Raw genomic sequence first — 20,465 nt, 5'->3', positions numbered from 1 at the left:
AGGAAGAGATAGGTTCAGGAGAAGAGGAGAACCAACATACTGATGAGGAAGAGATAGGTTCAGGAGAAGAGGAGACAACATACTGATGAGGAAGAGATAGGTTCAGGAGAAGAGGAGACAACATACTGATGAGGAAGAGATAGGTTCAGGAGAAGAGGAGACAACATACTGATGAAGAAGAGATAGGTTCAGGAGAAGAGGAGAATCAACATATTGATGAGGAAGAGATAGGTTCAGGAGAAGAGGAGACAACATACTGATGAGGAAGAGATGAGCACAGTCTGTCTTTCTTAATTCCATTCTTTTGGTTTTAGTTTTGTGTGTATTGTTGTGAATTGTTAGATACTACTGCACTGTTGAAGTTAGGAACACAAGCATTTCACTACACCCGCAATAACATCTGCTAAATATATGTATGTGACCAATAACATTTGATTTGATGGCTTCACCTTTAGAGTCTGTCGTGGAAAATTGCAAGATTATGTTATAATGCTTGTATTGCATTTCAAAAACAGAATCTAGGGAGGGGAAAACAGAATCTAGAGAGGGAAAAAAACTATCCAGAGGGAAAAAACAATCTATAGAGGGAAACAATCTAGAGAGGGAAACTTCTGGGGCCCTATCTATGGAGGGGAAAACAGAATCTAGGGATGGGAAAGGATAGGGCCCCAGAAGGATAGGGCCCCAGAAGAATAGGGCCCCAGAAGAATAGGGCCCCAGAAGGCTATGGCCTCTGAAGGCTAAGGCCCCAGAAGGATAGGGCCCCAGAAGGCTAGGGCCCCTGAAGGCTAAGGCCCCAGAAGGATAGGGCCCCTGAAGGATAGGGCCCCAGAAGGATAGGGCCCCAGAAGGATAGGGCCAGCCCTGCATACTGAATGCAGTTGTACATAGCCTCTCGTTCTTTAGCCATAGGTGTATTGGAAGAAGAAACTGTGAAGTTTCTGCTTCAAACTCTGTTTTCAGGGACCCATTTTCCGGAAGTATAATTGCTACCTTCCGTGTCTGCTCATTTAGCAGTTGGTGATATTCAAACCATTTCAGTGAGTGTCATTGTTTCATAAATCCTTTATCTTTAAACATTGCCTGCTCCAGGTCATCAAATGGGATCAGGCATGCTCACACAGCTTTGGCAATTTACAGGCCCACATACTCAATGATAATTTGACAAATATACAGCAGAATCGGGAATCTGAACAAGCAGTCACCCCTCCAGGACAGTCACTCCTCCAGGACAGTCGTCCCCTCCAGGACAGTCACCCCTCCAGGACAGTCACCCCTCCAGGACAGTCACCCCTCCGGGACAGTCACTCCTCCAGGACAGTCGCCCCTCCAGGACAGTCGCCCCCTCCAGGACAGTCACTCATCCAGGACAGTCACCCCTTCAGGACAGTCACCCCTCCAGGACAGTCACCCCTCCCGGACAGTCGCCCCCTCCAGGACAATCACCCCTCCAGGACAGTCACCCATCCAGGACAGTCACTCATCCAGGACAGTCACCCCTCCAGGACAGTCACCCCTCCAGGACAGTCACCCCTCTAGGACAGTCGCCCCTCCAGGACAGTCACCCCTCCAGGAGAGTCACTCCTCCAGGACAGTCACCCCTCCAGGAGAGTCACCCCCTCCAGGACAGTCACCCCTCCAGGACAGTCACTCATCCAGGACAGTCACCCCTCCAGGACAATCACCCCTCCATCTGCTGTACGTTTTATTTCATATACACTGCTCAAAAAAATAAAGGGAACACTAAAATAACACATCCAAGATCTGAATGAATGAAATATTCTTATTAAATACTTTTTTCTTTACATAGTTGAATGTGCTGACAACAAAATCACACAAAAATTATCAATTGAAATCAAATTTATCAACCCATGGAGGTCTGGATTTGGAGTCACACTCAAAATTAAAGTGGAAAACCACACTACAGACTGATCCAACTTTGATGTAATGTCCTTAAAACAAGTCAAAATGAGGCTCAGTAGTGTGTGTGGCCTCCACGTGCCTGTATGACCTCCCTACAACGCCTGGGCATGCTCCTGATGAGGTGGTGGATGGTCTCCTGAGGGATCTCCTCCCAGACCTGGACTAAAGCATCCGCCAACTCCTGGACAGTCTGTGGTGCAACGTGGCGTTGGTGGATGGAGCGAGACATGATGTCCCAGATGTGCTCAATTGGATTCAGGTCTGGGGAACGAGCGGGCCAGTCCATAGCATCAATGCCTTCCGCTTGCAGGAACTGCTGACACACTCCAGCCACATGAGGTCAAGCATTGTCTTGCATTAGGAGGAACCCAGGGCCAACCGCACCAGCATATGGTCTCACAAGGGGTCTGAGGATCTCATCTCGGTACCTAATGGCAGTCAGGCTACCTCTGGCGAGCCCATGGAGGGCTGTGCAGCCCCCCAAAGAAATGCCACCCCACACCATGACTGACCCACCGCCAAACCGGTCATGCTGGAGGATGTTGCAGGCAGCAGAACGTTCTCCACGGCGTCTCCAGACTGTCACGTCTGTCACATGTGCACAGTGTGAACCTGCTTTCATCTGTGAAGAGCACAGGGCGCCAGTGGCGAATTTGCCAATCTTGGTGTTCTCTGGCAAATGCCAAACGTCCTGCACGGTGTTGGGCTGTAATCACAACCCCCACCTGTGGACGTCGGGCCCTCATACCACCCTCATGGAGTCTGTTTCTGACCGTTTGAGCAGACACATGCACATTTGTGGCCTGCTGGAGGTCATTTTGCAGGGCTCTGGCAGTGCTCCTCCTTGCACAAAGGCAGAGGTAGCGGTCCTGCTGCTGGGTTGTTGCCCTCCTACGGCCTCCTCCACGTCTCCTGATGTACTGGCCTGTCTCCTGGTAGCGCCTCCATGCTCTGGACACTACGCTGACAGACACAGCAAACCTTCTTGCCACAGCTCGCATTGATGTGCCATCCTGGATGAGCTGCACTACCTGAGCCACTTGTGTGGGTTGTAGACTCCGTCTCATGCTACCACTAGAGTGAAAGCACCGCCAGCATTCAAAAGTGACCAAAACATCAGCCAGGAAGCATAGGAACTGAGAAGTGGTCTGTGGTCACCACCTGCAGAACCACTCCTTTATTGGGGGTGTCTTGCTAATTGCCTATAATTTCCACCTGTTGTCTATTCCATTTGCACAACAGCATGTGAAATTTATTGTCAATCAGTGTTGCTTCCTAAGTGGACAGTTTGATTTCACAGAAGTGTGATTGACTTGGAGTTACATTGTGTTGTTTAAGTGTTCCCTTTATTTTTTTGAGCAGTGTACTTTATCTTTTTCTTCGGATATTATACTTTTTTTTTTACTATATTGGACCTTCTACAGTCATTTTATTACAGTTGATTTCCACAAACTCCACAAAAATGGACAGCACTTGTGACAATAATGTAAACACAATCATTAACATTAAGGCCGAGATCCGATCCGATCCGATCGTGCCTTGCACCTTTTAAAGGCAAAGTTTCCACACTCGCGGAGACTGCATGTCGCCTCGGAAGTTACCTTTAAATGTCAAGCGCGCTACAACGCTGATCTACAGCTGATCGGATTGAATCCCGGTCTCTGTTTCTCAAATAAAATGACACAAAACAGAATACTTATTATGATACTTTTCTAATGATTTACATGATCTGCACGATTTTTTTGTACAACTAAAATATGAGGTGCATTAGTCCAATATAATCATTTCAAACAAAGATATTGAACAATTATTACATAATGATGCATATGCAGCAGAGGAGGCTGCTGGGAGGACGTGGTTTCCATGACGTGGTTTCCATGACGTGGTGTCCATGTGGTTTGATTCCATTTCATTGACTTCATTCCAGCCGTTACTATGAGCCGTCCTCCTCTCAGCAGCTTCCACTGATAGGCAGTAAATTGTTATTTTTATCCCAAAGTTTGTGTAATGTGTAACATTGTAAACATTCATGTTTAAGTCAATCAAACTCTATCTGCAGAGAGACTACTTTAAAGTTGGAATCAAAAGCAACTAATGCTTAGTTGTCATTCTCAATTCATCTATAAAGGCACACAAAGGTTCTGAGTTATAAATATAAATTAAATTAATAGATTGTTTTGTCTTTTATCATTTGGATTGTTTTTGTTAGATTTTTTTGTTAAAAGATTAATTAATAATACCTTAACAAAAATTCCTAATATACACAAAACAAACTCAATCAAACTATAAATCTTAAACCTGAGCTGTGCTGTGGTAGCCTGAGTCCCAGATCTCTTTGTACTGTCTTGTCAAGTCCAATGTCTTAGAGTTGGCAAGAGAGCCCAAACCGATGTGGGACTCAGGCTAGTGCTGTGGTCAGACAGGCCTGAAGCAGCCAACGTGCTGTGGTCAGACAGGCCTGAAGCAGCCAACGTGTTGTGGAGAGACGGCCTGCAGTAGATAGTCCTCTATGTGTTCCTCTACAGCTGAGTACAGGTCCTGGACTTGGTCCTTGAAGGGAGGATGCCACGCCCACAAGATGGCCGCCACCACCATGGCCAGGAGCAGTAGTAGTGGAACACAGAGACATATCCACGAGACACAGGGCTTCTACAAACAGAAGCAAAAGTACATACAATTCTGGTCTTTAAAAAGTTAACCTGTGTGTGGGGGGGGGGGGGGGACAACAAAGGGAGGGTGCTGCACACACACACACAAACACACACTCACACACACACAAACACACACACACACAAACACACACACACACAAACACACACTCACACACACACACACTCACCCTGCTGCTGCGTCGGTGGCTAAGCTGTCGGAGTTCGTCCCTGCACTGCGTCAGACGGACCTGGCACGACTGGCACTCTGCCTCCACGGCCTCCAGATCGTTCTGCAGCTCCTCACACTGCACGCACACACGCACACACACACACGCACGCACGCACGCACGCACGCACGCACGCACGCACGCACACGCACGCACACACACACACACACACACACACACACACACACACACACACACACACACACAGACACACAGACACTATGAAATACCAATTTTTTCACCATTGTGTATGAAATAGAATTTGGGAACTGAATTGAAACATCTTTACATTTAGCTGAGAATTAAATATTCCTGTTCCACTTATTGGTCCAATTCAGGAGGGCGGAGCTCCTGTCATTCCATTCCTACTTATTGGCAACGTTTCAATGAACATGTAATAACTGTCATTATTCTCCTGTAATCACTACGAGGCCTGGGTTTATGAACCCCTTCCTCCCTCACCTCCCTCTCCTTCAGCTGTAGTCGGTCCAGAGCGTGACGGAGCTGCTCCAGAACCTGATCTCCATCTCCCCATGATAACTGCTTCTGCTGTGACGATACAATCAGCTCCTCCTCCTCCTCCTCCTCCTCCTCCTCCTCCTCCTCCTCCTCCTCTGGCTGCTCCAGAGACACATCTAGCTTGGCCAGGGTCCGCTCCAACTCCTCTGACTGCTCCAGAGACACATCCAACTGGGCCAGGGTCCGTTCCTCCTCTTCTGACTGCTCCAGAGACACATCCAACTGGGCCAGGGTCCGCTCCAACTCTTCTGACTGCTCCAGAGACACATCCAACTGGGCCAGGGTCCGCTCCAACTCTTCTGACTGCTCCAGAGACACATCCAACTGGGCCAGGGTCCGCTCCTCCTCCTCTGACTGCTGCAGAGACACATCCAACTGGGCCAGGGTCCGCTCCAACTCTTCTGACTGCTCCAGAGACACATCCAACTGGGCCAGGGTCCGCTCCTCCTCTTCTGACTGCTCCAGAGACACATCCAGCTGGGCCAGGGTCCGCTCCTCCTCTTCTGACTGCTCCAGAGACACATCCAGCTGGGCCAGGGTCCGCTCCTCCTCCTCTGACTGCTGCAGAGACACATCCAGCTGGGCCAGGGTCCGTTCCTCCTCTTCTGACTGCTCCAGAGACACATCCAACTGGGCCAGGGTCCGCTCCAACTCTTCTGACTGCTCCAGAGACACATCCAACTGAGCCAGGGTCCGCTCCTCCTCTTCTGACTGCTCCAGAGACACATCCAACTGGGCCAAGGATTCATCCAGGGACACCTCCTGAGTCTCAGCTCTGGCATCTAGGAGTCAGGCAAGGCAAGATGAGAAAGCCATTAATTAATCAATTCCTTTAGTTTCTACTTTACTACTAAAATATATTTAGATGCAGAACCCCATGAAAATTGGTGTGTGTGTGTATCAAACTACATGTGTTATTTGTATGACCTCTAACCTCTCAACTCCTGTATTTGTTCCCTCAGGTTCTCGTTCTGTTCTTCCAGTAGAACAATGTTGGACTGTAACTCCTCCTCCACTCGCTGTACTGCCCCCAGCTCCTCCCTCAGCCCCGCCTCCTGACCCCTGGCCAGCTGCACACAACAGACACCAACCAGCCTCTTACTTGAGCATTAATATACACATCACACAGCTATGTCTAGACAAACGTTTTTTTTTTCTCTCCAGAATTTAAATATGTTTCAGATCCACATTTTATCCAACTCCAGTGAGTAAAATGACAGTAACCCAATGGATCGTACAATATGCAGCGGTCTCTCTGATCATGATGTAGTCTCACTTCGCCAGAGGCTAACTGACTATGATGGCATCCTTCAGTGCCTCACAGAACACTCCAGTCTGCAATAGCTGCTGTCTGCACAGCAGCGGCTACTGTACCTCCAGTTGGTTCTGCAGTTGAAGAACCTGTTCAGAGCTGATCTCCTGTTTCTTCTTCAGCTGTTCTGAGCTCTCCTTCATTTCCTCACACAGACCCTGCCACTGCACCGCTTCCACCCTGGCTGCCTGCAGCAGCACCTAGTGGACAGAGAAATACACCTACATTATACAGAGAGACAGCACCTAGTGGACAGAGAAATACACCTGCATTATACAGAGAGACAGCACCTAGTCGACAGAGAAGTACACCTGCATTATACAAGACAAGCCACTACAAGTGTTATCAATGTAGGGCTTCATAGTTTTCAATACACTATCTCGACAGTAGAAACCTGGTGAAATGCATCTCATTATAGCCAAAACTTAACATCAGTTGAGTATAGATGCAAAGTGCCGGCCTGTACATGAACAGGGTGTCTGTATGTGCCAGATAGAGAGACAGAGACAAAGAAAGACCCCAACCTCGAGTGTCTCGGCTTGACTGAGAGTGTGTTATGTGGGGCAGGTATGAACAGGGTGTCTGTATGTGAGAGAGAGAGAGAGAGAGAGAGAGAGAGAGAGAGAGAGAGAGAGAGAGAGAGAGAGAGAGAGAGAGAGAGAGAGAGAGAGAGAGAGAGAGAGAGAGAGAGAGAGAGAGAGAGAGAGAGAGAGAGAGAGAGAGAGAGAGAGAGAGAGAGAGAGAGAGAGAGAGAGACCCCAACCTCGAGTGTCTCAGCTTGACTGAGAGCTTCCTTTTTCTCCTCTGTTGCCCTCTGGATGACCTCCAAGGCTTTCTCCTCATACGCTCCCTTCTGTTTCTCCATCTGTATCACAAGCTTCTTCACTCCATCCAAAGGGAGTTTTTGTTTCTGTGAGAACAGCAAGTTATAAACTGGTCATACATAGACTGGTCATACATAGACTGGTCATACATAAACTGGTCATACATAGACTGGTCATACATAGACTGGTCATACATAAACTGGTCATACATAAACTGGTCATACATAAACTGGTCATACATAGACTGGTCATACATAGACTGGTCATACATAGACTGGTCATACATAAACTGGTCATACATAGACTGGTCATAAATAAACTGGTCATACATAGACTGGTCATACATAAACTGGTCATACATAGACTGGTCATACATAAACTGGTCATACATAGACTGGTCATACATAGACTGGTCATACATAGACTGGTCATACATAGACTGGTCATACATAAACTGGTCATACATAGACTGATCATACATAGACTGGTCATACATAGACTGGTCATACATAAACTGGTCATACATAGACTGGTCATACATAGACTGGTCATACATAGACTGGTCATACATAAACTGGTCATACATAGACTGGTCATAAATAAACTGGTCATACATAGACTGGTCATACATAAACTGGTCATACATAGACTGGTCATACATAGACTGGTCATACATAGACTGGTCATACATAGACTGGTCATACATAGACTGGTCATACATAGACTGGTCATACATAAACTGGTCATACATAAACTGGTCATACATAGACTGGTCATACATAGACATACGTTTGCTAGTTGCGCTACCCTGTAGTTGTGAGAAGTATTGACATGTTGAATGCACCGAGCTGTCTGTTTAAACTACTAGCACACAGCTCAGACACCCATGCATACCCCACAAGACATGCCACACAAGAGGTCTCTTCACAGTCCCCAACAAACTATGGGAGGAGCACAGTACTACATAGAGCCATGACTACATGGAACTCTATTCCACATCAGGTAACTGATGCAGCAGTAGAATCAGATTTAAAAAACAGACAAAAATACACCTTATGGAACAGTGGGGACTGTGAAGAGACACACACACACAGGCAGAGTGTCACACCCTGGCCTTAGTTATCTTTGTTTTCATTATTATTTTAGTTAGGTCAGGGTGTGACATGGGGAATGTATGTGTTTTGGTTTGTCTAGGGCATATATGTCAGAGTCAAGGCCCGCGGGCCACATCCGGCCCGCGAGAAGGTTTTTTACGGCCCCTGGGATGATCTTGATTTATTATTAGAACCGGCCCGCAGACCGCAGCAAGCCGGCAGCCCGCAGATCTTTTACACGCACCAATACTACATTTCCCACAATGCAACGGTGACGCACCGAGCAGTAGGCTGCTGTGTAAATGAGATGGAGCTGCCTTGGGAAAAACTCGTGGGTTTGACAACCGACGGAGCACCTGCGATGTGTGGACACAGGAGCGGACTGGTGGCGAAGATACGGGAAAAGATGCAAGAGGAAAACGCGACAGGTGAGCTGACAGCTTATCATTGTATCATACACCAGGAAGCGTTGTGCGGTAAAGCCTTGAAAATGGAGCATGTAATGAGCATCATCACGCGCACAGTTAACTTTATCAGAGCCAAAGGTTTGAATCACCGCCAGTTCAAGGCATTTCTGACGGAGTTAGAAACGGAGCATGGTGATTTGCCTTATCACACAGAGGTGCGATGGCTAAGCCAGGGAAAGGTGCTTCAAAGAAAAAATTTTCAATGAACATTCGAACAGTCCGGCCCTCGGCTTGTAGCTAAATTTTTTATTTGGCCCTCCGTCCATTTGACTTTGACACCCCTGGTCTAGGGGTTTGTACGTTTAATGGGTCAGTGTCTTGTCTAGGTGTTTGTATGTCTATGGCTGCCTAGATTGGTTCTCAATTAGAGGCAGCTGTGGTTTATTGTCTCTGATTGAGAGCCATATTTAAGGCAGCCATAGGCATTTGGGTTTTGTGGGTAATTGTCTATGTTGTACGTTTGTAGCTTGTGTGTGCACTTACGTTTATAGCTTCACGATCGTTTGTTGTTTTGTTTAGGTTTATAATAGTGTTTGTTTCGTGTTTTTTCTTTATTCTCAAATAAAAGATAATGTATTTTCCACACGCTGCGCCTTGGTCCACTTCTTCCACTCAAGACGATCGTGACACAGAGACACATGCATACACACACATGATAACATACGCTTTATATACACACATGGATTTTGTGTTGTAGATATGTGGTAGTAGAGTAGGGGCCTGTTGTGAAATCTGTTGTGAAATGTATTGTAATGCCTTAATTTTGCTGGACTCCAGGACGAGTAGCTGCTGCATTGGCAGGAACTAATGGGGATCCATAATAAACCCGAGGAAGAGTAACTGCTGCCTTGGCAGGAACTAATGGGGATTCATAATAAACCCCAGGAAGAGTAGCTGCTGCCTTGGCAGGAACTAATGGGGATCCATAATAAACCCCAGGAAGAGTAGCTGCTGCCTTGGCAGGAACTAATGGGGATCCATAATAAACCCCAGGAAGAGTAGCTGCTGCCTTGGCAGGAACTAATGGGGATGCATAATAAATCCCAGGAAGAGTAGCTGCTGCCTTGGAAGGAACTAATGGGGATCCATAATAAACCCCAGGAAGAGTAGCCACTGTCTTGGCAGGAACTAATGGGGATCCATAATAAACCCGAGGAAGAGTAGCTGCTGCCTTGGCAGGAACTAATGGGGATTCATAATAAACCCCAGGAAGAGTAGCTGCTGCCTTGGCAGGAACTAATGGGGATCCATAATAAACCCCAGGAAGAGTAGCTGCTGCCTTGGCAGGAACTAATGGGAATCCATAATAAACTCCAGGAAAAGTAGCTGCTGCCTTGGCAGGAACTAATGGGAATCCATAATAAACTCCAGGAAAAGTAGCTGCTGCCTTGGCAGGAACTAATGGGGATCCATAATAAACCCCAGGAAGAGTAGCTGCTGCCTTGGCAGGAACTAATGGGGATCCATAATAAACCCCAGGAAGAGTAGCTGCTGTCTTGGCAGGAACTAATGGGGATCCATAATAAACCCCAGGAAGAGTAGCTGCTGTCTTGGCAGGAACTAATGGGGATCCATAATAAACCCCAGGAAGAGTAGCTGCTGCCTTGACAGGAACTAATGGGGATCCATAATAAACCCCAGGAAGAGTAGCTGCTGCCTTGGCAGGAACTAATGGGGATCCATAATAAACCCCAGGAAGAGTAGCTGCTGCCTTGGCAGGAACTAATGGGAATCCATAATAAACTCCAGGAAAAGTAGCTGCTGCCTTGGCAGGAACTAATGGGGATCCATAATAAACCCCAGGAAGAGTAGCTGCTGCCTTGGCAGGAACTAATGGGGATCCATAATAAACCCCAGGAAGAGTAGCTGCTGTCTTGGCAGGAACTAATGGGGATCCATAATAAACCCCAGGAAGAGTAGCTGCTGTCTTGGCAGGAACTAATGGGGATCCATATTAATAAATACAAATACATGAGCTTAAGGAGGTATAACCCACAAACCACATGGCAACACCACTCTCTATGGACAGTATCATCCGATCAGTATGAGATGGTTGTTGGTTCTGAACCAAGATATTGCCTGAATGGTTGTTTTAACCAAAGGGCAGCATACAACTGTTATAAAGCCTACTAATGACATTTTACCGGGATGCCAAACACATACTTTTCAAACTCACGTTGCAAACATTAGAAGCATCTGACAACAAAATAGGACAAACTAGGAAATGACAAGAGTGATATTTTATCTTTGCTGCGAAGGAGCACATCCTCAGTCAACAGCTGCAGATGCAGCAGGGTGCTATTCTTACCTGCAGGCAGACTTGCAGCTGTGTTTCCAATGCTCTGATCTTGTTCTTTAGTAGGTCTTCATTGCAGCTTGTCTGTGGGAGTGGAGAGGAAACGTGTTGCACTGCTGAAATCTGCTGAGGAAAGACTAACGGCTGGTTGACACCACCAACGAGTCTCCTTACTCGTCGCCACGGTCTGTCCCGTATATGCACCGATTAAAGGCAGATACAGTCTGTTGTGAACAGAACCAATAAGAACACACCCTTCCTGTATGAGAGCTACAACAATCTCTCTTCCTAGATACTGATGTTCTCTGATGTTACTTCGTGAGCAAGGTACAGACGAGAGCAGAAGGAAGCTAGCCCCTAACCACAGACTCATCCTGCCTGCTGTACTATAATCAGAAACAGAGAAACACTACAGTCTCATCCTGTCTGCTGTACCGTAGTCAGAAACAGAGAAACACTACAGACCCATCCTGTCTGCTGTACCGTAGTCAGAAACAGAGAAACACTACAGACCCATCCTGTCTGCTGTACCGTAGTCAGAAACAGAGAAACACTACAGTCTCATCCTGTCTGCTGTACCGTAGTCAGAAACAGAGAAACACTACAGTCTCATCCTGTCTGTTGTACCGTAGTCAGAAACAGAGAAACACTACAGTCTCATCCTGCCTGCTGTACCGTAGTCAGAAACAGAGAAACACGACAGTCTCATCCTGTCTGCTGTACCATAGTCAGAAACAGAGAAACACTACAGTCTCATCCTGTCTAGTGTACCGTAGTCAGAAACAGAGAAACACTACAGTCTCATCCTGTCTGCTGTACCGTAGTCAGAAACAGAGAAACACTACAGTCTCATCCTGCCTGTTGTACCGTAGTCAGAAACAGAGAAACACTACAGTCTCATCCTGCCTGCTGTACCATAGTCAGAAACAGAGAAACACTACAGTCTCATCCTGTCTGCTGTACTGTAGTCAGAAACAGAGAAACACTACAGTCTCATCCTGTCTGCTGTACTGTAGTCAGAAACAGAGAAACACTACAGATAATGTACATGATCATGGCAATGAGTTTTTGTTTGTATGAGGCAGACAGGTATGAGACGAGAGAGTGTGGTATGTGAGGCAGGTATGAGGAAAGTGGGTGTGGTATGTGAGGCAGGTATGAGGAAAGTGGGTGTGGTATGTGAGGCAGGTATGAGGAAAGTGGGTGTGGTATGTGAGGCAGGTATGAGGAAAGTGGGTGTGGTATGTGAGGCAGGTATGAGGATGAGGAAAGTGGGTGTGGTATGTGAGGCAGGTATGAGGAGAGTGGGTGTGGTATGTGAGGCAGGTATGAGGAAAGTGGGTGTGGTATGTGAGGCAGGTATGAGGAAAGTGGGTGTGGTATGTGAGGCAGGTATGAGGAAAGTGGGTGTGGTATGTCAGGCAGGTATGAGGAAAGTGGGTGTGGTATGTGAGTGTTAACAGAATTTAGAACGGTTGAAGATAAATGATTAAATAATTCTACCCGGAAACTTAACCATTAAGGATGAGAGGTTATGTAGCAGAGACAAGGAGTAATTAAAGCTGATCAACATATGTCCAAATAGGTTGGACTGGGGAAGAGAGGAATGTATGTGTGTACCGAAAGAAAACAAAGAGACTCCTTAACCTATGTTTGAACCCGACCCGGCTATAACTCTGGGGAGATAAGATGGGGCAGGGAGAGCCCCTCCAGGTTTCCCTTATCTGGGGGGGGGAATGGAACTGTCAGCTGGGTAGTGATCAACTGTGGTGAGAATGGTAGAGAAGTAGATATGATAGCTCTCCTCATGTTAGTGTGTATGTATGTGCCTAGGTTAAGAGGATGTTATAAAAGGAACATCTTTGGATATGCACGGGAGAGCTCTCACGAATAAAATTGGATTTGACTAATTGTGAGTTGGGAATTCTGTCTGTTTCATTTAAACCAGAACTTTACACTCTGGGTGAACTCTGGGTTGCAGACCTATAAAGATAATTGCAATTTATGAACATTGATTACAAAATTCCACAACAGTGAGGCAGGTATGAGGAAAGTGGGTGTGGTATGTCAGGCAGGTATGAGAAAAGTGGGTGTGGTATGTCAGGCAGGTAGGAGGAAAGTGGGTGTGGTATGTCAGGCAGGTATGAGGAAAGTGGGTGTGGTATGTAAGGCAGGTATGAGGAAAGTTGGTGTGGTATGTAAGGCAGGTAGGAGGAAAGTAGGTGTGGTATGTCAGGCAGGTATGAGAAAAGTGGGTGTGGTATGTGAGGCAGGTATGAGGAAAGTGGGTGTGGTATGTCAGGCAGGTATGAGGAAAGTGGGTGTGGTATGTCAGGCAGGTAAGTGTCTTACGGTCCATAGGGTGTCAGAGTGATGCAGCAGGGTGGAGCCACGCTTCTGGAGAACAGCCAACTTCTTCTTCAGGCCCTCCTCTCTCCATAGAGCCTCCTGCCGCGAGGAGGAACAGAACAGGATGTCGTATGAAGGCCAAGATGCACACTTCTATGAAGGACAACTAGCCGTACACATGTTTAACTGGCCACATTACAGGTTGGGTAAAAAAACAAAACAACGTTTTACCTGCAAGTAAACATCCAGCTGAATAACTTCCTGTCAAGGAGGAACAGGGGAAAGTTAAAAGAACATTTTGTTACTGTAGTGACTGATCTGTATGGGGGGGGGGGTGTATTTAACCTCAGACTGTAGTGACTGATCTGTATGGGGGGGGGGGGTGTATTTAACCTCAGACTGTAGTGACTGATCTTTATGGGGGGGAGTATTTAACCTCAGACTGTAGTGACTGATTTGTACAAGGGGGGGGGGGGGGGGGGGTGTATTTAACCTCAGACTGTAGTGACTGATCTGTATGGGGGGGGGGGGGTATTTAACCTCAGACTGTAGTGACTGATCTATATGGGGGGGTGCATTTAACCTCAGACTGTAGTGACTGATCTATATGGCACTGCACACAATTGTGAGCAAGGTGGATTGTGGAAACTCACAGATTCCTTGACGGTAACATAGCCAGGCCTGTATATAGAGCCAGATGTGTATATAGAGCCAGGCCTGTATATAGAAAACATTTATTTTGTTACAGAGACTGACATCAAGAAAACAACTGACTCAGAGATTTGATGTGTTTTCTATTACTACAGTTTGTGGGTTTTATACACCATCATTTCAAGACAAACACATGATTGAGACTCACTCTGTCTGTGAGCTGACTTCTTGCTGTGTCTTCTTACCTCCTGTACCCTTCAGGATGCCTGGTAGAGTGAAATGGCAATGCTTTCATTAAATATGACTTGGTCATAATTGTATTGTATGGAAGTGTTATAAAGAAATAGAATTACCCTTTCCTTTCTTTGTCGAGGCTTTTAACCTGGGCTGGACTAGATCTCTGCTCGGGGTGGAGGTCTTCAGGGTGGAGGTAGGGGTGGACGTAGGGGTGTAGGTAGGGGTGGAGGTAGGGGTGGAGGTAGGGGTGGAGGTGGGTGGTTGTTTTGTCGAGGCTTTTAACCTGGGCTGGACTAGATCTCTGCTCGGGGTGGAGGTCTTCAGGGTGGAGGTAGGGGTGGAGGTAGGGGTGGAGGTAGGAGTGGAGGTAGGGGTGTAGGTAGGGGTGGAGGTAGGAGTGGAGGTAGGGGTGGAGGTAGGGGTGGAGGTAGGGGTAGAGGTCTTCAGGGTGGAGGTAGGGGTGGAGGTAGGAGTGGAGGTAGGGGTGTAGGTAGGGGTGGAGGTAGGGGTGGAGGTAGGGGTGTAGGTAGGGGTGGAGGTAGGGGTAGAGGTCTTCAGGGTGGAGGTAGGAGTGGAGGTAGGGGTGGAGGTAGGGGTGGAGGTGGGTGGTTGTTTTGTGGAGGCTTTTAACCTGGTCTGGACTAGTTCTCTGCTCGGGGTGGACGTCTTCAGAGTGGAGGTAGGGGTGGAGGTGGGTGGTTCTCTGGTCGAGGTGGTGAAGGTTGGGGTGGAGGTGGTGAAGGTGGAGGAAACTGCCTCTAGTGTTCTAGTACTGCTCTTCTCATTTTTCCATATTGAGGCCTGGTAAATACAACAGTGATAATGAAGGAACTGAATAATTATGCTGTAGCGTTACCTTAATGAATAAATGAGCCCTGGATAGTCAGAATCAGACTATAGACTCTAGCCCTATTAGCAAGATACACTTCAAATATATTGTTAAAACCAATAGACATGCAGTAAGGTAGATGGTAAACCAATAGGCATGTAGTAAAGTAGATGGTAAACCAATAGGCATGTAGTATAGTAGATGGTAAACCAATAGGCATGTAGTAAATAGATGGTAAACCAATAGGCATGCGGTAAAGTAGATTGTAAACCAATAGGCATGTAGTAAATAGATGGTAAACCAATAGGCATGTAGTATAGTAGATGGTAAACCAATAGGCATGTAGTAAAGTAGATGGTAAACCAATAGGAATGTAGTAAAGTAGATGGTAAACCAATAGGAATGTAGTAAAGTAGATGATAAGCCAATAGACATGCAGTAAAGTAGATGGTAAACCAATAGGCATGTAGTATCGTAGATGGTAAACCAATAGGCATGTAGTATCGTAGATGGTAAACCAATAGGCATGTAGTAAATAGATGGTAAACCAATAGGCATGTAGTAAAGTAGATGGGAAACCATGAATTACATGCAGTAAAGTAGATGGTAAACCAATAGGCATGCGGTAAAGTAGATGGTAAACCAATAGGCATGCGGTAAAGTAGATGGTAAACCAATAGGCATGTAGTAAAGTAGATGGTAAACCAATAGGCATGCGGTAAAGTAGATGGTAAACCAATAGGCATGTAGTAAAGTAGATGGTAAACCAATAGGCATGCGGTAAAGTAGATGGTAAACCAATAGGCATGTAGTAAAGTAGATGGTAAACCAATAGGCATGCGGTAAAGTAGATGGTAAACCAATAGGCATGCGGTAAAGTAGATGGTAAACCAATAGGCATGCGGTAAAGTAGATGGTAAACCAATAGGCATGCGGTAAAGTAGATGGTAAACCAATAGGCATGCGGTAAAGTAGATGGTAAACCAATAGGCATGTAGTAAAGTAGATGGTAAACCAATAGGCATGCGGTAAAGTAGATGGTAAACCAATAGGCATGCGGTAAAGTAGATGGTAAACCAATAGGCATGCGGTAAAGTAGATGGTAAACCAATAGGCATGCGGTAAAGTAGATGGTAAACCAATAGGCATGTAGTAAAGTAGATGGTAAACCAATAGGCATGCGGTAAAGTAGATGGTAAACCAATAGGCATGCGGTAAAGTAGATGGTAAACCAATAGGCATGCGGTAAAGTAGATGGTAAACCAATAGGCATGCGGTAAAGTAGATGGTAAACCAATAGGCATGCAGTAAAGTAGATGGTAAACCAATAGGCATGCGGTAAAGTAGATGGTAAACCAATAGGCATGTAGTAAAGTAGATGGTAAACCAATAGGCATGCGGTAAAGTAGATGGTAAACCAATAGGCATGTGGTAAAGTAGATGGTAAACCAATAGGCATGCGGTAAAGTAGATGGTAAACCAATAGGCATGCGGTAAAGTAGATGGTAAACCAATAGGCATGCAGTAAAGTAGATGGTAAACCAATAGGCATGCAGTAAAGTAGATGGTAAACCAATAGGCATGTAGTAAATAGATGGTAAACCAATAGGCATGCAGTAAAGTAGATGGTAAACCAATAGGCATGTAGTAAAGTAGATGGTAAACCAATAGGCATGTAGTAAAGTAGATGGTAAACCAATAGGCATGCAGTAAAGTAGATGGTAAACCAATAGGCATGTAGTAAAGTAGATGGTAAACCAATAGGCATGTAGTAAAGTAGATGGTAAACCAATAGGCATGCAGTATCGTAGATGGTAAACCAATAGGCATGCAGTAAATTAGATTGTAAGACATGAATTACATATGTTTTCTTTTACCCATTCACTGTTGTCCAGGTCATCTTTGGATGTCTTTATTCTTCGAGCCATTATCAATGGCCGTCCATTGGACATACGCCTAGGGGGCATAGGCCAATTGATGTTACACTGCAAAGACTCTGTCTTCGCTTCGTCACAGATGACACAACTGTCATCCTTGACCTTTGCAGAGTCTTTCACCCTTTGTGACCCATGCAGATTTGACTTAGGGGTCACACTGACCTTAGCCCCCACCGTCTCTGACTTGGCTGTGTCACAGATGACACAACTGTCGTCCTTGACCTTTCCAGAGTCTTTGGCCCTTTCTGGGCTGACCGATCGTCTTATATCGAATTCCTGCTGTCTCTTCCGCCTCAGCTCCTTCTTGATCCACCGTGTGTCCAGTTCTCTGGTTGGGCTCCGACAGGAAGTGATGTTGTTACGTCCCCGGAGTCCCTCGTGTTTCTCTGCCCGCTGCTCACTCTTCTGGTCGTATTCTTTCACCTGGCGCAATAGAGGGTTTTATGGTCAAACAACTGGAATAGCGGTGCTACCTTAAATAAACGAATGACGCATCAGAAGTTGAAGCACGACTCCAAGGTTAAAAACATAGCGTGACCTTTCAGCCAGAGACCTTCATCAGGCAGAGTTGTTATTCTCTCACCTTAAACCACTTGGTCAGGGTGATATCCAGGGTCTCCATGGTAGTCTGGTTGTTATGATGAGGGTGTAGGCCTAGTCTTACAACTGCAAGTGAATATGTTAAAAAATAGAGTATATTGTTATTGCAATTGACATGTAGAGACACATGACAAATATAGCAGTTAAAATGGTTGTGTCAGATTGGCTAAATGAACGCAGGAGTGGAGGTGGTGGATACCGTGGTGAATAACCTGGTGAATAACGTGATGAATAACGTGGTGAATAACGTGATGAATAACGTGATGAATAACCTGGTGGATAACGTGGTGAATAACGTGATGAATAACCTGGTGAATAACGTGATGAATAACGTGGTGAATAACGTGATGAATAACGTGGTGAATAACGTGGTGAATAACGTGGTGAATAACGTGGTGAATAACCTGGTGAATAACGTGGTGAATAACCTGGTGAATAACGTGATGAATAACCTGGTGGATAACCTGGTGGATAACCTGGTGAATAACGTGGTGGATAACGTGATGGATAACCTGGTGAATAACCTGGTGAATAACGTGATGAATAACGTGGTGAATAACGTGGTGGATAACGTGATGGATAACCTGGTGAATAACGTGGTGAATAACGTGGTGAATAACATAGTGAATAACGTGATGAATAACGTGATGGATAACCTGGTGAATAACCTGGTGAATAACGTGATGAATAACGTGGTGAATAACGTGGTGGATAACGTGATGGATAACCTGGTGAATAACCTGGTGAATAACGTGATGAATAACCTGGTGAATAACGTGATGAATAACCTGGTGAATAACGTGATGAATAACCTGGTGAATAACGTGGTGGATAACGTGGTGGATAACCTGGTGAATAACATGGTGGATAACCTGGTGAATAACGTGGTGAATAACGTGGTGAATAACGTGGTGGATAACGTGATGGATAACGTGGTGGATAACGTGATGGATAACCTGGTGAATAACATGGTGGATAACCTGGTGAATAACGTGGTGAATAACGTGATGGATAACGTGGTGGATAACGTGATGGATAACCTGGTGAATAACGTGGTGGATAACGTGATGGATAACGTGGTGGATAACGTGATGGATAACCTGGTGAATAACATGGTGGATAACCTGGTGAATAACGTGGTGGATAACGTGGTGAATAACGTGGTGAATAACGTGATGGATAACGTGATGAATAACGTGGTGAATAACGTGGTGAATAACGTTGTGAATAACGTGGTGAATAACACGGTGAATAACCTGGTGAATAACGTGGTGAATAGCGTGATGAATAACCTGGTGAATAACCTGGTGAATAACCTGGTGAATAACGTGATGAATAACGTGGTGAATAACGTGGTGAATAACCTGGTGAATAACGTGGTGAATAACATGATGAATAACCTGGTGAATAACCTGGTGAATAACCTGATGAATAACGTGGTGGATAACCTGGTGAATAACCTGGTGAATAACGTGGTGAATAACGTGATGAATAACCTGGTGAATAACGTGGTGAATAACGTGATGAATAACGCGGTGGATATTCAATCAGTAAATGACACACACCTCGAGAAGCAGATGACGTGAATGTATAATTAGCCTACAACTGGTTGTTATTTCTCAAACCGCAGTTCAACTTCTCTCATAACATTTTACAGTTGACAGGGAGCTCTTCATTGCTCCTCAAACTTGACAAATGTGTACATGTAACACAGAAAGTTTGTCAAACTAAAGCGCAATAAACATCTGTCAGTTTGCTAAAGGCTTTATGTAAAAAAAAAAAAAAAAAGCAAGTTGAAGAAGATAGTTAAACACAAAATAAGACATTTCTCTGGCTGCTGTGACAACAGAGTTTCAGTAGGGAAGGGAAGCATGACTACAGGGAGGTTTAACATAACTACATAGAGTTATAGGTACATGTTACCTGCTCAGTCATCAATATTGTTTGAAGTAATGGATCCTGAAGAGGCGGTGTGAAGTAAAAAAAAAAAAACACACAAAAAACAGCCAAGCTTTCTCTGTCTTCTAATCCGTGTCCACCTTGTAGATTCTCTGTGTTTCTCAAATCGCTCTGTCTGTCTTGCATGTTTTTTTTTCAGGAAGTGAAGGGGATGGGGAACCACGTCATGCATGTTCCTCTATCTCACCAACAAGCTGTAGCACCAATGATGCCATACACTGGTGGGACCCATTGATTAGAGACTGCCATGCCCAGTTGACACTGTAGTTGGGTGTAGAAGGTAGCTATTTGGTCGTTTTCTCTCTCCCTATCTCAGCGAGACTGGTCAGCTGGGTGTTATGTACTAGGTATGTACTTCTGTACATACTGTAAGTTGGTATAATATGTAACTACTGGACATGATGCATATACACTGTAAAACTCCCATCAATGTATTATTTTGTGTGTGTGTGTTTGAAAATAACATGGGGCTGATTGCCTCTGGACTTGAAACACTGTGCTTTCAAACTAGGCCTTTCATAACGCTAAAAACAAATTCAACTGCAACTATATTTAGGAGCTTAACTAAATATCCCGTGCGGCAAAGGTCA

At 45.5% G+C, this 20,465-nt stretch overlaps 2 protein-coding genes across 2 annotated transcripts; one reads left to right on the top strand and one right to left on the bottom strand.

The window, feature by feature from the left end:
* Window positions 1–3,259: 3,259 nt before the first annotated feature.
* On the bottom strand, window positions 3,260–20,009 carry LOC139543107 (sarcolemmal membrane-associated protein-like). Its single transcript, XM_071349277.1, has 15 exons — window positions 19,840–20,009; window positions 17,900–17,982; window positions 17,257–17,739; window positions 14,667–15,351; window positions 14,522–14,579; window positions 14,316–14,379; window positions 13,894–13,923; window positions 13,666–13,761; window positions 11,326–11,397; window positions 7,396–7,542; window positions 6,695–6,832; window positions 6,255–6,390; window positions 5,264–6,102; window positions 4,763–4,879; window positions 3,260–4,572 (listed from the first exon to the last, which is right to left on the bottom strand). The coding sequence occupies exons 2-15, from the start codon at window positions 17,936–17,938 to the stop codon at window positions 4,372–4,374; spliced, it is 3,105 nt and encodes a 1,034-aa protein (XP_071205378.1). The 5' UTR covers window positions 17,939–17,982; window positions 19,840–20,009; the 3' UTR covers window positions 3,260–4,371.
* On the top strand, window positions 18,087–19,502 carry LOC139541889 (uncharacterized). The gene has a single exon (XM_071346772.1). It carries the CDS (start codon window positions 18,087–18,089, stop codon window positions 19,500–19,502), a length of 1,416 nt encoding a protein of 471 aa, XP_071202873.1.
* Window positions 20,010–20,465: the final 456 nt, after the last annotated feature.

This window comes from Salvelinus alpinus, chromosome 17 (assembly GCF_045679555.1).
Source record: "Salvelinus alpinus chromosome 17, SLU_Salpinus.1, whole genome shotgun sequence".
NCBI lineage: Eukaryota > Metazoa > Chordata > Actinopteri > Salmoniformes > Salmonidae > Salvelinus > Salvelinus alpinus.
This window is presented reverse-complemented; position numbering and strand designations above follow the sequence as displayed.